At 43.7% G+C, this 19256-nt stretch overlaps 1 protein-coding gene across 4 annotated transcripts in view; it reads left to right on the forward strand.

Annotated features, from left to right (window-relative positions):
• LARGE1 (LARGE xylosyl- and glucuronyltransferase 1) overlaps positions 1–19256 on the forward strand; it is a 616984-nt gene that overhangs the window by 249741 nt on the left and 347987 nt on the right. For all 4 annotated transcript variants that reach the window (XM_074390818.1, XM_039463163.2, XM_074390817.1 and 1 more), the window contains one exon: positions 11006–11307. In XM_074390818.1, coding sequence (XP_074246919.1) covers positions 11006–11307 — 302 coding nt within the window. The remainder of the gene's footprint in view (positions 1–11005; positions 11308–19256) is intronic.

Consider the following 19256-nt stretch of genomic DNA (forward strand, 5'->3'; position numbering starts at 1 on the left):
TTTTTTTAAGCTCATCAGCTGTTCTTTGTGTTAATGTATTTTATGTGTGACCCAAGAGAATTCTTTTTTTTTCAGTGTGGCCAAAGGAAGCCAAAAGACTGGACACCCCTGCTCTAGACTTTTAGTGATGTTTCACATTCAGTTTTCTTCTCATAGTCCCAGGGCAATCGTGGGACTACTGTCTTCCAAATGCAGAGAAGGTTATCAAAGTCTGAGTGGGTTATCTGATAGTCTGCCTCTCTCCTGAGGACAGCAGGGCACCATAGTTCAGTTCTGATGCAGTCCAATTCAAGTCACACTCGTGATGTCAGGTCATCATTCTGTTGGATCCTTTTTGGTAAGGGTCCCTAACTCTTCTCCATAGATCTGAATTTCACTTGGATATTTCACCCCTGAAGTTAGATGATCACAGCAGGAAGAGGCAGCAAAGCACAAGGAGCAGAATTGAATGGAGTCCGGGCTTTGCTGATCTGTCTGGCATCCTCAGTCAGCTGCTGTTTACTGTTGAAATTTTTCATCCTTGTGTAACCCAAACCAGACATTGCTAGTGTTCCTCACTTTTTAAAAAAAATCACAGAAATACTGGGTGCATTGGCTCGCACCTATAATCCCAGCACCTTGGGAGGCTGAGGCAGATGGATCACTTGAGGTCCGAAGATCAAGAACAGACTGGCCAACACGGTAAAACCCAGTTTTTAGTAAAAATACAAAAATTAGCCAGGCGTGGTGGCAGGTGCCTGTAATCCCAGCTACTTGGGAGACTGAAGAAAGAAAATCACTTGTACATGGAAGGCAGAGGTAGAAGTGAGCCAAGATTGTGCCCCTGCACTCCAGCCTGGGTGACAGAGTGAGACCCTGGCTCAAAAACAAGAAAAAAAAATTACAGAACCTCTTTTGGTAAATGAATATGGCCACCAAGAATGACTATTTAAGGTTTACTGCAAGTATGGATTCACAAAGTGAGAAAAAGATAGTTTTCAACATACTTAGTGTGATGAATGCAAAATAAAATTGAAAACCTTTGCTAAAAAATCATCCCATGTGGGTCTTTTGATTTGAACAAGATTTTGGCTACAAAAAAAAAAAATGAACCTCATTAAAAGTTTTTACTGTAAAATATGATTCTTCTCTGCACATGCGATTCGCCTCACTCTTGGAACATTTTAGTGGGATTTTATAAGGTCTATGAATATTTCATATGAAATAACACATTTATTGCAAAGATTTTTAAAAATTAAATCAGTGGAGAGAAACACTTAGGAAATCTTTCATCTTGAGTGCCACTAAAGAGAAAATTAAGCAATTCTATAGTATTTCTGCATCTGATTTTATAGTAAATAGCCACATTGAGGACACTCAGTTGATGCTTTGCAAAGGATAGAATCATTGTGGTTGTTTAGCTTTTCCTTTTGACGAATCTACCAACAAAGGGGATTGGGACCAACTTCTGCATATGTATGAAATAGGACTCAAGAAACTGGGGAAGGAGAAAGGCTGCTTTCTCAGACTCAACCGTTGGAGACTACCACTGAAGCTGGTGGTTTCTTGGAGGCTATGTAAAAAATGATTGACGTTTAGGGGTTAACTGGGGGCAGAGGCTCATGAAAGATCAGTGGAATGTAACGATATTGTGCCCTCACACACCGATGGGTTGTCAGGATTTGTGGTGAATGTGTTTCCCTTTACCTTTTCTAGTAGACACTGTTATCATTACCATTCAGTGACTGTTTCCTATACCACCTGGTGATCTAAGAGAAGACCTTGACTCTGCTGTCAAATCTATATTTCTAGGAAACAGAGCAGTAAATACATTATCTTTTTTTTGGCCTTGTTTGGTGACGATTCGAATGGTACTAACAAAGCCCTTCTGTCCATACTCAGATACTCAGACTCCTTGGGAATATGACGGGCCAGTTACAGAAGCAGAAAGATGCATGTCCCCATCATGGTGGTTCAAAGACCCATCATCTCCACCTTTCGGAACTTAGCGTATTTGGGGGGAAAAACAAACAAACACACCAAAGCATTTGAAGTGAAATCATTGAACCTGAAGTTTCAAGAGACAAAAACTGTTACAGTGGCCCGTTAGGACACACTTGAAGCGTTTATAGTCTAAACTCAGGTATGGATACAGCAAATTGGTGCTAAAAATGTCTTCATTTTCTTGACTTAATGAAGCTTTTTAAGCTAACGTTCTTGGAAATGGCCTTATGGAAGACAAAAGTCAGATCTCATTCAGGCTATTATGGTGCAATGAATCCAGGCTTCTTTCCCTGGCATTGTGTTGCAAATCCTTTTTAGAAGCTGGTAAGGAACTCTTTTTTTTTCTCTTCACTGTTCTTCCATCTTTGTCAGAAGATCTGTCTCCAGGGCCTTTGCTGGAACTCAAGTGTGCGTTGGTTGCCAGAGATACCTTCCAGAAAATCACTTAGGGGAATTTTGGGGTAAAACATTCCCTGTGTACCTCATAACAGGCGAGCAGCCTTTGTGTGTTACCATTGCCATTTTCCTTCCCACAGCAGATCAGATTCCATGCTTTTGAAACTTAAGAAAATGGTGCAACCTGGCCCTATATCTTGGTATGACTTACGTACTGCCTAGAAAGGAAAAGCTGATGACATGTTGGCAGACTCAGCTCTCCTGTGGACATCTTGTGATCAAAATTAACTTTTAAGATCCAACGGAGTTTTCTAAATTTTTGTAAAACAACTTTGGCTTCAATATTTAATTTACTTTGAAACATCAAATGATGTTTGATATTTGGCATTGAATGAGGGTGTGAAATCTTTATGTTAATTAAAAGGAGGGCATTTTCTAAAAAAATTACAAATTGCTCAATGAATATAGTCTCATATAGAAAAGGAAGACTTGAAACATTCATTAGAATAAGGTGACATATGATTGGTCAGATTGGTCAAGAGAAGGGAGGCAGAAACCAGGGATGCTGGATAGTCAGGCAGCTGGGCTATCAGGGAACTGCTTTAGAAGGAGACTGTCTTCCCGGAAGCAGGGGGGTGCAGAGGAGCAAAACAGGCCCTTATGCTTGGAGGAGCTGCAATACCGGGAAATCACGTGCGTCTGAGTCACGTAATGGGAACTGCTGAAAGAATACAGTAGAGGCTTGTCCAAGGGAAATGGGATACAGGGTCAGAGCAATACTATAATTAAGTGTGGCAATGCTAAGACCTCCTTTGCATCCAAGCTGGAGAATCTGGGAAAATGCCTAAGCCAGCATTTTTCAACCTTGGCTACACATGAGAATCTCATGGGAGTGGCTGCTTTTAAAAATGCTGAAAACTCAAAGGAACATAAATCATTCTGTTACAAAGATACAGGCACATGTATGTTTATTGCAGCACAATTCACAGTCCCAAAGACATGGAATCAACATAGATGCCCATCAGTCATAGACTGGATAAAGAAAATGTGGTCCCTATACACCATGGAATACTATGCAGCCATGAAAAGGAATGAGATCGTGTCCTTTGCATGGATATGGATGAAACTGGAAGCCATTATCCTCAGCAAACTAACACAGGAACAGGTAACCAAACACCGCATGTTCTCATAAGTGGAAGCTGAACAATGAGCACACAAACACAACGAGGGAGAAAACACAGCTGAGGCCTATTGGGGAGTTGCATACACCTGCATGCCCTGCACATGTATCCCGGACCTTAAATTTTTCAAAAAATGCCGATAATTAGACCCCCACTTCCAGAGATGCTCTATGAATTCATCTAGGTTGGGGCCACTGCAATTTCATAGTTTCATGTTTTCTAAGTTATTTAATGCCAGCCCAGATTGAGAACCACTGGCCTGAGGGACCAGGGAATGAACCAGAAACAGCCACCACAACCACAAATTAGATTGGAATTGTTCAGAGAGTGGTGAACAGGAGACATTCTGATTTGGTGCAAGAAAGAGCCACTTCTCTGGAGCCAGTGAACCTGGGTTCAAGACTCTCCCTCTGCCACTGTTACTGGGATGACATTGAACTAGTGAAATCATGTGTCTGTTTCTCTTTGTTTTTTTTTTTTTTTCATTAGTCAAGTGGAAATAGAACACCCACTTCATGACATTGTTGCATAAATTAAAATGAGACGACACACACAACACCCAAGGACATGCACTCATTGGGAACTGACCAAGTATGTGTTGAATTTGATGGATGACCTTGAAGTAGATAAGAGTTGATTCCGTACATTGTCAGCCTGCACACGTGGTGGAAGCAGGACTGAAGAACGTTGTCCATGACACCTGTGAGGGAGCTGACAGGAACAGGGAGAAATCGGAGGCAGGGGGGCTAACCCAGGAGACCCACCCAGTGTTCTACGGCAGGGTCCGTCATCTGTGTCCCAGAAGGATGCCAGATCGAGCCCCCTGCTTGTTTTTGGAAACAACATTTGACTGGAACATAGCCACAGCCGTTGGTTATATATTTCTGTGGCTGCTTTTATGCTACAATGGCAGTCGAGTGCTTGCAGCAGAGATTGCATAGCCTGCAAAATAAAACATACTGACTCTCTGGATGTTGACAGAAAAAGTTTGATGACCCCTGTTTTAGGATAAGATTAAGAGGCTGGGCTTCGGATGAGATGTTTGAAATCAAATGAGAAGAGCAAGTGCTTCAAACATCAGGAAGGAAGAATTGGCAGGCCTCAGCGACAGATTGTACGTAGGGAGATTTTGCCATATAAAGGTTAGGGATGTAGTGTCTTTATCACAGGCGGGATGATGCAGGGAGGACAGCTTTCCTGAAATCTGGCCCTGAGTGCAAGAGTTTGCTTTCCTAGATTAGGGAGACCTGGGTCTATTGCCCCTAAAAGGGTCCCAGCCCCTTTGGTGGGAGGCCCATCCACGCCGTGGCCCTGCTTGTGTTAATGATCCCCAGTCCTAGTCATTTCAAAGAGCGATCCAGAGATATTCAGCACATTCAGATTGACTGAGATCATCACTTAGGACATTTTGGATGGTGAGTCCCTAATCTCTGTCACTGCACTGCACGGAGGTTGATTTTCAATTTACCTTCATTGTTCTGAATCTTAGATGTTTTGATTCTTAATTCAGAACATTCATCTCAAGTGGATTCAGAGATTCAGATTCGATGATAAATTCATGTTTGTGGAGAACTTTTGGAGGGAGGAAGATGATGTTGTCAGCTCAGTTTTTGAATAATGCCTTGTTTGACATTTTAAGCTGAAAGTGGGCTGAACCGCAGATCAACACATAAACCTGCTCCGTGATAGAACGATACATCATGTGCATGCATAGACTGTGTATTCCTGAAGAGTGGAAACCCAGAAGGAAAGGTAATAGAGAAACAAAGGGAAAGGCACTTACAGACAAGGGGTCTTATCTACTGCTGCCTGTGTGTACCCTGCCTGCAGCTTTAGTGGGCTTAGATTGAGAGAAGTATGGGGAGTTTGAGTATTGAAATCGTTTCCCTGTGTCCCTACCCAAATCCCATTTTGAATCGTAGCTCGCATAATTTTCACATATTGTGGGAGAGACGCATGGGAGATAATTGAATCATGGGGGTGGTTCCCCCATACTGTTCTCATGGCAGTGAATAAGTATTCCAAATCTCATGCTCTTATTAATCTACTCGATTTGTTGGCTTTTCTCAGTTCTCTCTCCGTCTTCCCCAGTATTTAACATTGTAATGAGATGTATTTTAAAATAGCTGGTAGTTTATGGTGCGCTCGGCATTTTAACACCGTTTTTAACAAAAAGTTCTAGGTGTTCTTCTTTTTCTCTCTTCCTCAAATGTTTGTGAAGTATAGGAAGCATGCCAGGACCTGGGAGTGGAGACTGGACACTGGGCAGTGCCGCTCGAGGTGTGATCTGCAGGCCGTTGTTCATCCCTGTATTTGTCAGGGTTCTTTAGAGAAGCAGTGATACTAGGATGTGTATGTACAGCTTTGTTTGTTGTAAGGAAATGGCTTACATGATTATGGAAGCCAACAAACTCCAAAATCTTCAGGGTGAGTCAGCAAGCTGGAGAGCCGATGTGTAGGTCTGGCCTAAGTCGAAAAGCCTGAGAACCAGGAGATCTCATGGTGGTGTTCCATTCCAAATTCCAGCAGGCTTGCGACCCAGGAAGATCTGGTGATTCAGTTTGAGTTGGAAGATAAGAAAAAGATGATGTTCCAATTCAAAGACTGTCAGGCAAAGATGAGTTCTCTTGTATTTGGGGGATGGTCAGCATTTTTGATCTATTCATGCCTTCAGCTAATGGGAGGTAGCCAACCCACACCAGGAGAGGATACCTGCTTTACTCAGTCTAACCATCTAAATGTTAATCTCATCCAAAAACACCTTTCAAAAGAACATCCAAAATGACATTTGACCACATATCTGGGTACCACATGGCCCAGCCGAGTTGACGCATAAAACTAACCATTACAATCCTTAAACTGTTGCTGGCCTGCAGCAAGATACCTATGGAACTAGAGACTAGGCATTTAGAAACATCTAGAGCAAGTGGACTTTGTCGCCGGCATCAAATGTGTGATCAGTAGTCTTGATTAACATAGTATAGAACAATTTGTTTAATTCCAGTGATGAGTTAACGTGGGCCAAGCTCTATTTTACCTTTGTGTGTTAGGAGCAAATTTGTGTCCAGGATGGATTGGGGGAGGGAGAAAAACTGGTTCTTCACCACTAAGAGTCTGAGAAATACCAATGTGGGCACAGTCGTTTACATAACCCTGTGTGGTGGGCTTTACGGCCTGTACACAAAGCTTGAGGGGTGTTCCTACGACGGACCAGTGCGTGTAAAATGTAGCAGAGAATTGCAGACCCTCTGTCCTCCCCTTACTCTCAGAGAGTTAGGAGAAGCCTGAGCAAAAAGGTCAGGAGCCAGAAAAAGGAATAGTCCAGGAATAAAAGCCAGAGTCAGGACAAATAAAACTAGAATGAGCTGTGAATCTGGCAAGGCAGCCGGACCCACTTGTATTCACTTCTGATCATGTGGTGTTGGGATCACCTGGACTCTACAGCTGCGAAGAGTTAGAGCTGAGAGGGGACTGGGAGCACATCTCCAGGGCCCCACCTTTCAGAAGGCGAAACTGGCTGAGGAAAAGGAAGGGGCTGGCCCAAGACAGCGGAACAAACCAGAAAGGGCAGTTCTGCCATTAACTGAGCACTTCTTCCATGCCAGGAGTTGGGCACAGCATGAATGTTGCTTTCTTCAACATTGGTTCCTCTCTTTGAGATCTGACATTAGTTATATGGTGTGGCTTCATTGGTGACAAATCTCTAGGGCTTTTAATAGTGGGAAAACCCCTGCAAGTCTTTGAGAGTTAAGTTTGACTAAAACCATTTGGGTTCTAAAGCAGTGCAGAAATGGACACAGGATGTCAAATAGCATTTCTCTTAAGACCATAATCAAGCAATTATAATTTACATAAATGTTTAAAATATGGGGCTTTCAAGAGAGAGGCTGGAGAATGTGACCAAGCCTCTTTGGTGAAACCTGCTTGCCTCTTGCTCCATGTTTATAAGGATTAACCTTGAACCTGGCTAAGGATGAAGGCAAGAAGGTTAGCAGCGCCTCATCTCAGAGTATATAACCAAGGAAGCCAAGGTCTATTGACTGCTCGTTCCGATACACAACACACAGAACAACCCTGTGTTCTTAAAATACGGTGTTTTATTCTTTACATCATCAACTCATCTTACACATGGCATGACTTTCCCTCGCTGAGAAAGGGTCACAAGAACTCACTGATGCCAAGCGCCTCCCAGTAAGGGCACAGTCCTCTGTATTTTGTATTAAGCAAGATTTTTGCTTAAGCCTACCATTACTCTTAATGTTTACATTATGTCCCCATTTCACAGAAGAGAAAAACGAAGCCCGGAGCATTGATGTAACCCCTCCAGAGAACAAACTCCCAGGTCCCATTTGTTAACTTTCTAGAGCCCCTGGGACCCTGCTGACCTTCTTGCATTTCTGCCCCAATGCTCCAGAATCCTTTCCTGAGGAGGAGACCCTCTCAGTCTCCAGAGCTTTATCTTTTTTGGTGGGGATGGGTGGGCTGGAGTAGAATGGCACAATCTTAGCTCACTGCAACCTTCACCTCCCAGGTTGAAGTGATTCTCCCACCTCAGTCTCCCTAGTAGCTGGGATTACAGTCATGTGCCATCACACCTGGCTAATTTTTTGTATTTTTAGTAGAGATAGGGTTTCACTGTGTTGGCCAGGATTGTCTCGTACTCCTAACCTCGTGGTCTGCCTGCCTTGGCCTCCCAAAGTGTTGGGATTACAGGCGTGAGCTACCACGCCCGGACTTTTACCTCTTAATTTAGCACATAAATGCAGGAGCATAGCTGAGTGCAACATCCAGGAGACCTTGTTGACAGTCAAGCTGCAACATAATAGGAACACAGTTTAAACTTGAGTCTCAGTCTCTGGATCAGTAATGGGGTTAACTATTACCACTTCCTTGCGCTGATAGCAACCTAAGGCATTATCAGCATGAGCTACCTAGCATGGTGTACATCCATGTAGACGGTAAAGAGAGCGTAATTCCTGTGGAAGCCAGATGTTCATCTTTACCCACTCCTGCTCAAAGGGTCAATGGTAGTTGAGAAAACACAATTATGAATAGCTGCCTATTCTTTTTCCTTCTTACTTGTACCAAACAGGGAGACAGGTCTTCAAAAGTTTGGGTTGGAGCTTGTAACTGGCCAGTCGGTGACAGTGCAACCCTATGAAATCAACCTGTGATTTCACGTCCCCTACCTATTTTACCTCGGCCTTTGATTCTGTGGTCCCAGGCAGTGCACTTCAGTGAAGCATATTTGTTGCATTGATAGAGGACCAGGAGCTGAGGCGTTTAACCCTGAGGTGATTAAGAGGGAAAAAAAAATGAGTCCTATTTGTTAAGGTCCAAAGATCCATCACAAGCCCTGGGCAGAGACCGGCTCAGCACAAGTGAGATGTCTAGGGTGTAATTCATCACATTCTTTGATCCTCAAGTTTGTGAGTCACAGAGACTCTCTCGGACAGTTTGGAAGCTCAGTGGGGTCTGAGCAGGAAGAAAAAACTTGAAGTGTGGAAAAAGAAGAGCGGTTTTTTTTTTGACAGGCAGCTGACAGAGGATGATTTTCTAGAGATAATGCTTTTTTGCTTGGTAACCCCTGAGGTGGCTGTAAATAGCTGGAGCCCAGGATTTCTGCAGAGTAGAAACAGAAATAAGTGATAGCTTTGGGTATGCCTTGTGTCACTGGGACTCCTCAACAGTAAGCATGCCCTGAGCACCTACTGTATACAAGGTGATACGCTAAGTATTCTTGGGAGATGGGATTTTTATACTAATAAGTTTTTTAAATGTTAGCTCTTTGAATAACCTGTAATGAATGTTTACTTAAAGGGAGAGTGCACAGGCTGAGCCATCAGAGAGACCTGGTTGCGAATTCTGACCCCACCATTCTGCTGGTTTCACATTGAGAGACCTGTTTATCCTCTCTGTGCCTGAGTTTTTATTGCAGGGTTGTGTGACGTTCATAGAGTGTTGCTGGCACTCACTTTAATGGTCACTGTTTTTCTGTGAAAACCTTGAGACGGGTCATGCTCCTATATCTTTCTTCTTTGTTGCCTTTAATTATTTTATTCTTGGCATGGAACCATGCATCCACCCTTCTGGCATTTCTCAGACTTTGTGACACGTTACCACAAAGACAAGAAAGACCTGCCTTTGCCTGCCTTGAACTCCCAGTCTTCATAGGAAACATTTAGTAAAACTGTTTACCAAATACAGTATGGCAGATACATGCTTTCGTGGTGCTACATTCAAATCATTATAGTAATATGTGGAAAGATACCTTGCCTGCAAATGGAGAATGGTTTCCCCTGAGAGGTGATGCTTTGAAAACAGGATTTTGAAACATGTGTAGGAGTTTGCATAGGAAGAGCTTAATAAACGTAGTCATTATTATCATCTTTTTTCCTTTACTCCTTCTCTTCCTCTCTTGCTCTTCTCTACTTCCTCATACTCCTTCTTCCCTCCATTGTCTTTCTCTCCAGTCCCCCCTACCGTTTGTTTTCATAATCCTTTTCTTTCTTTCTTTCTTTCTTTCTTTTTTTTTTTTTGAGAGAGAGTCTCTCTGTAACCAGGCTGGAGTGGAGCGGTGTGTCTCAGCCCACTGCAACCTGTGCCTCCTGGGTTTAAGCGATTCTTCTGCCTCAGACTCCCAAGTAGCTGGGACTACAGGCCCATGCCACCACACCCTGCTAATTTTCGTATTTTTAGTAGAGATGGGGTTTCACCATGTTGGCCACAATGGTCTCAATCCCTTGACCTTGTGATCAAGAGATTATACCTGCTTCATGGGATTACAGGCGTGAGCCACTGCGCACGGCCCATAATACTTTTTTTTTTTTTTTTTTTTTTTTTTTTGAGACGGAGTCTTGCTCTGTCACCAGGCTGGAGTGCAGTGGCACAATCTCTGCTCACTGCAACCTCCGCCTCCTGGGTTCAAGCGATTCTTCCGCCTCAGCCTCCCGAGTAGCTGGGACTACAGGCGCGTGCCACCACACCCGGTTAATTTTTGTATTTTTAGTAGAGACGGGGTTTCATCACTGCGAGAATGGTCTCGATCTCTTGACCTCGTGATCCGCCCACCTCGGCCTCCCAAAGTGCTGGGATTACAGGCGTGAGCCACCGCACGTGGCCCATGATTCTTTATTGTTAAGAATGCCTACGTAGAAACATGTCAAGTAGAGGAAGACAGTACATTTAATTAGAAACGGTTTTATTATGATTGCCATCTCTAAAAAGCATATTAGTTTCTATCACCATAATAAGTTGTTCTGTTCTCAACTTTGTTCCCAGTTCAATCTGGATGCGTTTATTTGTAACTCACTTTCCATCTGCTTCCCTTAAACATGGGATTGTGCAAGGAGCCTCGCCGTGTAGTAATGGATGTCTGGGAAACTTGGAGGGGCTTGCGGCATGGTTCATCCTGGTTAACGCTTCTCTGGTCTCTCGCTCCCCAGATGGAAAGCCCGTGTCTCTGTCACCGCTGGAGTCCCAGGCGCACAGCCCCAGGTACACGGCCTCCAGCCAGCGGGAGCGTGAGAACCTGGAGGTGCGCATGCGCGAGGTGGAGGAGGAGAACCGCGCCCTCCGCAGGCAGCTCAGCCTGGCCCAGGGCCGAGCCCCTGCCCATCGACGAGGCAACCACTCCAAGACCTACTCCATGGAGGAGGGCACTGGAGACAGCGAGAACCTTCGGGCTGGCATCGTGGCAGGCAACAGCTCCGAGTGTGGGCAGCAGCCGGTCGTGGAGAAATGCGAGGTAAAGGGCACCTGGAATCATGGGGGTGGGGGGGGGACGTTGTCCAAAGTCCCGATTGCCCTCACCCCTTGCAGATGCCTTCTGGGAAGACAGCCAGATGCCAGGAACTGGCATTGTGATGATTCTAGCCCGGTGTGTACGTCTGGCTTGCTCACTAACTTTGCTGAATGGCCTGACAAGTCATTTAGCCTCTCTGAGCCTCAGTTTTCCTATCTGAAAAAGGGATATAAGAAGGCTTAATCCACAGATATTAAGAGGAGCTAAGAGATGGAACTTTCCACTTGTGTCTGTTTGGTTCTTTGACATGCCCAAGGTCTCTACACCTAGCTGTCATCCTGTTTCTTAGACTATGGTGTGAATGGTACGCCTGGAGTTGTGGCCCAGTTGGGCAGTTCCCTTAGACCTCATTATCATTTCACCATATAAATGGCCTCTGCAATTCGGAACCAGGGACTGGTTCCTTATTTAAAGCATGAATTTGAACTTGGGACTGGGTTTCTTATTTAAAGCATTAATTTGAACTTATATAGCTTAATATCATTTCTCCCCTTTTAGAGGCTGCTTGCTTTCTTAGCAGCTCTTTGGAGCTGTGGGACGCTTAGCTGTCTTCTATTTCCTCAGATACCTGCATGCATGCTTCTATGTGCAGTGAACGCCCGTACACTCATTTCCAGTTCTCGTGGTAGAGACGAATTGGAGCATGCCTATTCATAGGAAGGCCTTTTCAGACCTAGACAAGACTAAATTCATATCCCACCATTAGCAATTTATGCATTGAGCACACTTGAGCCAGTTGCCTTAACTTCTGTGAACTTCATGTGTCTCGTCAGTAAACTTCAGAAAATTAGATGTGCTTCATGGAGTATTTGTGAGCAGTAAGTAGGATGGTCATATAAAGCCTTGACTAGCACCTTGCACATAGTACATTTTCAAAATGATAGTTAGTTTTTATTATTTTTGGTTAAACACAGATGTGACCTTTATTCCATTTTCTGAAATAAAGAATGGTTAGACTTCGGACTTCATAAAGAGAGAACGCTTTGCAAACTGTAGTATGCCATTTGTTTGAATGGGGTTATTAGTCATATTGGTGATACCATCCATTGTAACTAAAAATGTGGCTATCCCATGTCACTAAAAACTATGGGGCTGCTTCAGTGGTGTAGACTAAGTTCTTTGGAAGTTCAGTGGTGACGGAGGAGACTTTAAAGAAATGGCCAAGGAGAGCCTTTGAGGATAGGAGCATGTCTCAGGTTTCTCAAGCCGGGTTGAAGTCTGGATTGCTGGAGAAGTAGAGAATGTCTGTCAGAGAATATCCAAGGAGGACTGTGCCCTGTGAGAAGGAACCGTGTGAAACGCATGTCCGTCATAGCAGGAGAGAATGGAGGACCTAGTGAGTTGGTCCTTCAGCCAAACCCAGAGAACCTGGGCGAGGACGTGGTTCCACTGCTTCGCCGTCACTCATTCACTTATCCATTCAGCAAACATTTATTGCACTCGTGTTTTGTATCTCTGTTTTGTGTATTGGGAAACAGCAGTGAACAACAGCAACAAAAAGACAGAACCCCCTTCCCTCTAGTTCCCTCCATTCTGTCATAGGAGATAGGGGAGAGATGATAAATAATTACAGATGTCAGGACGTGATAAATGCTGCACGTTGATTCGCCGCGACTGTATGCCAGGCCCACTGCCCTTCAGTCGTTGACAACCATTGTCAGTGGCTTGTGTTAGTTAATATCTCTATGTACAAAAACGGACACCGAGCCATGTTAACAGGTTCCTTTGTTCTAGGCTGGTCTGGGGAGGCCCCTCACTTAGGGATCTTCCATTCTTGCCTTGGTGAAGATATACTGGATTTATTTCAAGTTCTCTGCTAGCAGATCACAGCCATGGGGTTAGTGTAGAAGGGGTTAGTTTGGATGGGAACGCTGCTAACCGGGTGAGATGGCCCAAAGTGAGCACATTTTTTCCCCAAGTGCATTTACATTATTGTGACTTAGAACCTAAAGAACAAATAAGAATCGTGGAGGTGGAAAATAAAAATGGAAAAGGGGAAAAGAAGGCATAAATGAGAGAAAATGAGTCATGCTTGCTGGGAGATTTCTCTTCCTGCTGTTAGGTCTCCAGCCAGGAGTTTCTCTCCCCTTAGCACTGTGAGGGGAAACCGCGTACTCAGGCCTCAGTATGGTGGACGCCCCTTTCCCCACCAAGCTGGATCCTCCTAGGTAGACTGCAGAGTGCTGTGCTGGCACTGAGAATTTCAAGCCAGTGGATCTTAGCTTGCTGGCATCCGTGTGTGGGGTTGGAGGAATCCGCTGAGCTAGACCACTTGGCTCCCTGGCTTCGGCCTCCTTTCCAGGGAATTGAATGGTTCTGTCTGGCTGGGGTTTCAGTTGCCACAGAGCATGGAAAAAAAAAAAAAAAAAAAAAACTCCTGCAGGTCGCTGGGTGTCTGCCAGAATAGCCATGTTGACGTTTAGTACAACTTATTTTCTCGTCTTTCGTCCTGAGAATTACATTTTGTTTTTCTTTGTCTTTGTCTTTGCTGATCAGGTTAACTTCTTAGATTTAAGAAGTTATTTTTGATCGAATTCTTCTGTGATGAACCCATGGTCCTATTCAGAACTTCTGTAGATGCACTTAAAAGTCTTAGCCTGCTGTAGTCATATTTCAGATCACTTTCTGCAAGGTGCTGGCTTCCTACCCGAGAGCAGTATACCTCCTCAGTCTCCATCATTTGGTGTCTTGAAGGATTTTAGCGAAAAAGCCAGAGGCAGACAAGAAATGTCAGTCAGTGGAGTCAAAATAGAAACTCCCTTCTTCATCACAGCACTTTTTGGTTCCAAGTGCTGAAGCTCATCTTGACATCCTGTCAGGGTGCAGGGCCACGTAATCAGTGATGCTGTCACCATCTGTGGGTGTTGCTGAAACTTCTCTGGGTTTCAGAAAGCGTTTCTGAAAACTCTTCTATCATGATGCCAAGGCTGTCAGCTGAGCTATCTGGTGATAGGAGCAACAGGCCCTCATCAGTCCTTTAGCCCTATTATCATTTGCTAATTACGTGACTTTCAAGTAGCTGCCTGTCTTATTCTTGCATATTTCTGTTGTCTGGGCAGTGCTGTTTCAGTGGTGGCTTGGCCTCTGTGTGCCTCAGAAGTTGGAGCAGAATGATCCCCTTTGATCTTCACTCACGCACATGTGTGTATGGATATGTGTATTTTATTCTTGCCTTTCCAGTTCAGGTCTATTCTGGGACTTAGCTATTGTACAGAAGAAAGACAGTCACTGGAACTGGTGTCAGAATTGCTGAACAGGAGACTTTCATTTGCTACTCATTAGTCACATGATCTTAGACAATTCAGTTACCCTTTTGGAGTCTATTTCATCATTATAAAATGAAAAAATAACATGTTCTTCCCAGTGCAATTGTGAGGATGAAATGAGGTGGAGGCAGGGGAAGCTAACTGTATATGAGTATCGCATATACTCATTATAGATAGTCTACTTCTGTAATGCTCCCTGAAAAAAATCACCTAACACTTAATGACTTAAAATAGCACCAGTTATTTTATTAGCTCTCATGGTTTCTATGGGCCAGAGATTTGAGAAGGGCTTACGTGAGTAGTTCTGGTTTGAGGTCCCTCTTACAGGTGGCATTAGTGTGTGGCTGGAGCTGGAACAGTGGGTAGTGACCCAGCCTACCTTTATTCTAGACTCACAGCCTCATGTGGTCTCTGCCTGGGCTAGTTTGAGCTTCCTCACAACATGGCAGCTCTAGGAAGTCAGCTGCTTACATGGCAACTAAAGGCTTTAAGTATAAGTATTCCCATAAGCAAGGCAGAATGGAAGTACTTTTCTTGACCTGGCCTCAGAAGCCACATAGTGTCATTTCTGATAACATATTTTGTCAGTTGAAATGGTCACAGAAGCCCAGGCAGCACATACCAGTCTCTCAATGAGAGTAACGTCTAAGAATTTGTGGTTGTATTTCAGAACTGCCATAATGGGTATTGTTATTATGCAAAGTGGACAAGTGATACCTTCTGATATCAGACCATCTCTTAAGGAAGTCGCCATTTTTCCTTCTGCTCCTTGCTTTGAACATCATTTCTCAGTAATAATGTATTACAGTAAAATCAGTTAATCAGCCCTTGAAATATGCCAGACATCATGCTAAAGCTTTACATAAAATATCTCGTGTAATTTCACACAACATACTTTCTTCATCTTACAGATTAGGAAACTGTTGTTAGGAAAGGTTTTATGATTATGTCATGGTTACACACAGCCAGAAAGAGGTGGAGCTTGGGATTAAACCTAGGCTGTTTGATTCTAGAACCTGTTTTTTATATCATTGCACTGAAGCTCTGTGAATTAGAGCTTGTGGGACCCAGACACTCAGAGTTGCTGAGCCCAGGTCCTTATTTGGTGCTGCACAGGGACCTCACCTCTGCAGACTTTAGGGTCACAGCCATGAGACAGGAGTGGGTTATCTTTTACCTTGGAGCCTTTAGCAGCCCCATCAGGTAACCATTTCTCAGCGAGTTTAAGCAAATACCTGTCTGTTCTTCTAAAAGAAGTTGGATTGATTTAAATTATTTTGCAGACTGGATGCATTTATTACCTCAGTGTAGTATTTTGAATTTTGCTGGAGACAACACGTTTATAAAACTCGATGCTTCTCACCTGCCTATTCTGGACCCTAACTAACCTTACAGACTTTTAATGCACTTTTTCTTTCTTTTTTATTGTGTCTTCATGGACTTTATGTAATAAGTCAGCAGTGAAGGGGTTTGCCCATAGGATACTATCAAAGAATTTAGACTCACATTTCATTAGCTTCGTATGTCATCTTTGGAACTTCTTCACAGATGTAAATCCACAAAAATAAAAATTTCTTCTTTAAATTTCAAGCCCTGGAATTAGGGGATGTTAGAGCTAGAAAGAACCTGGAGAGATTGTCTTATGTAATGATTTCACGGAGCCTTAGGTACCCTCCCTGTATATATTAATTATTGATTGCTACACAGCTGGATACCCCCAAAACTTAGCAACTTAAAATGTCAAACATTTATTATCTCACAGTTTCTGAAAATTAGGAATCTAGGAGTAACTTGGTTGGGGATTATGACTCTTAACCTTTAATGAAATTACAGTTAAGATGACATCAGGGGTTGGAGTCATCTGAAGGCTTGATTGGGGCTGAAGACTCTGCATCCATATAGTTTACTCACAGGAGTGGAGTCCTCATTTCCTTAGGACTTCTCACGTGTTCTTATTACATAGCAGCTAGCTTTTCCCAGAGTAAGCAGTTTCAACAGAGAGGAAGGCAAAACTGAATCTTGAATGTCATATACCATTACTTCTGTTGAATTCCATTAGTCATACAGCCCAGCTCTGACACAGTATAGGAGAGACTACATAGGGCATGAAAACCAGGGGGCAGGGATCTTTGGGGACAGTCATGGAGGCTGGTTACCATACCATGGGCCAGGCAAGGGACCATGTCTCTGCCAGTCCCCTGTCTGTGCTGGCCCCAGAGTAGCATTCTCTTGTTGCATATTCTGCCTTCTTGTAAAACGTGTTTTAGAAATCGTGCCACTGAGAATAACAACAACAAAGCTGTAACTCTAATTTTAAAAATGGTAAGAGTCTTGCCTAAGGTTACAAAGTTGCAGCCACAGCCCACCTGATGAGTCAGGTATCTCCTCTTCTCATTCCTCTGTCTTTTACATTGTTACATGGGGAGAGGTGACAGGCAGTTATGGGTATTGATTGAACAGAGGAAATTGGGCAGCCTGAAGACCTTCCTTTCCATGCTGGGAAAAATGCTATGCCAACTTCACTTAAAGAGAGAGGAGAGAGTGAGTGAAGAAGAAAAGAACTAGATGCCTGATATTTGAGGAAATTTGGGGCTCAGACCTTAAATGTAGAACCTCCAGCTTACTATAAACTCTTTGTAATAATTATTATTGTTGATTGCCAGTACTCATTAATTAAAAGTTGCCACACTCTAAGCCCTTCACATGAGTCATCTCAGTTAATTTGCCCAACAGTGAGTTGACATGGGGCCGGGCACAGTGGCTCATGCCTGTAATCCCAGGACCTTGGGAGGCTGAAGTGGAAGGATTGCTTGAGCAGGAGAGTTCAAGACCAGCCTGGGCAACACAGCGAAACACGATCTCTACAAATATACATAAAATTTAGTTGAGTGTGGTGGGACACACCTGTAATCATTGTTACTTGGGAAGCTTAGGTGGAAGGATTGCTTGAGCCCGGGAATTTGAGGCTGCAGAGATCCATGACTGTGCCACTGCACTCCAGCCTGGATGACAGAACAAGACCCTGTCTCTAAAATAAATAGTTGATACATTTGTTATTCCCTCTTTATAGATGAGGAAGCCAAGGTCCTAAGAAGTGAAATTATGTCTTGAAATGTGAGGAAGAATTTGATAGGTGAGGTGAAGGGTCAGGACATTCTAGAGTGAAGGCAGATTCTAAAAGCAAGAAAGCTTGATGAGTCATCTAGCATGACCATAGCATGGCGCTACACTGATCATTGTTGAGTGATTGTCTGGCTTATGTGTGTGGACTTTTTGGACTGGGCTGGTCTTCCAGAGGTCCCCATGATGGATCAGTATTGGACTGTTGTTCAATCACCTACCTACCCTAGACATGGGTCTCCCTATATCGATTACACTTCTCTTGACCCACCACAAAATCAGTCTCATTCTTTAATATGTTTTCTGGGTAAAATTTGGGTTTCTGATTTCTCAGGTGGCTGTGCTCTGCATAACACAAGAAAATCAGTTCTAAATCAGGCTAGGATATACAAGACAGAAAATCCTGGATGGGGCCTGGTGGCTCATACCTGTCATCCTAGTACTTTGGGAGGCCAAGGCAGGCGAATTGCAAGGTCAAGAGATCGAGACCATCCTGGCCAACATGGTGAAACCCCATCTCTACTAAAAATACAAAAATTAGCTGGACGTGGTGGCGTGTGCCGGTAATTTCAGTGACTCAGGAGGCTGAGGCAGGAGCATAGCTTGAACTCAGGAGATGGAGGCTATAGTGAGCCAAGATTGTGCCACTGCACTCCAGCCTGGGTAACAGAGTGACACTCAGTCTCCCAAAAAATAAATAAATAAATAAATAAATAAAAAATCCTGGATGGTTCATTCATTCATTCATTGGTCATTCATTTATAGGGCCTTTTCCATGGAGGGTATACTCAGAGACTTCCTGGAATGTTTGGCCCTTCCTGTTCTCACTCCGGGCCCTATAACCTATTTGATCACACCTGTTTCTCATCAAGACCCTGAAGGCTTTGTTTACAAAGCCAGGAGATGCATCTACTTCAATTTTCGGCATAGCTGAAATAATTTTCTCTTTGGGTCCATGATTCAGCATTTAGAGTAGACAGATTTAGATCAGTGGTGTCCCAAGAGGGTAAGTTGCAATCCTCAAGGTTTGTAAGGTGATTCGAGAGGGCACATTTGCCATACATTTAAAAAATATTAATAGGTACATATGTGTTTTGTTGAGGCCATTACTGTGGGCCTAAAAGCAGGACCCTGAATTCAAAAATCACTTTGTCACGGACTAGCTGAGCCCTGGGACCTTGGGCAAGTTACTTAGCCACTCTGCGTCTCACCTTCAGCTCGAATTTTGGAAAAACCTGATTGTTCGGAAAATGCTGTGTAGAAATTCTAAATCTCTTGTTTTATAGAGACGGTGGCTGAGGATCTGAGAGGTTAAATAATTTGCCCCAAATCACTTAACTGGCACCACTGTGTCATCCCAGAGCCCTGTCGACTCCAGTACAGATAATACCATGGCTGAGAGGTTGAAGAAGAGACCCGGAGCCAGTGAAGGAGAAAGGGCTTATTGGGAACTTACATACAGGGGTGGACCGGTGACCGCAGGCTGACTGGTAGAACTGCTACCAT

The sequence above is a fragment of the Saimiri boliviensis genome, chromosome 21 (assembly GCF_048565385.1).
Source record: "Saimiri boliviensis isolate mSaiBol1 chromosome 21, mSaiBol1.pri, whole genome shotgun sequence".
NCBI classification, from domain to species: Eukaryota; Metazoa; Chordata; class Mammalia; order Primates; family Cebidae; genus Saimiri; species Saimiri boliviensis.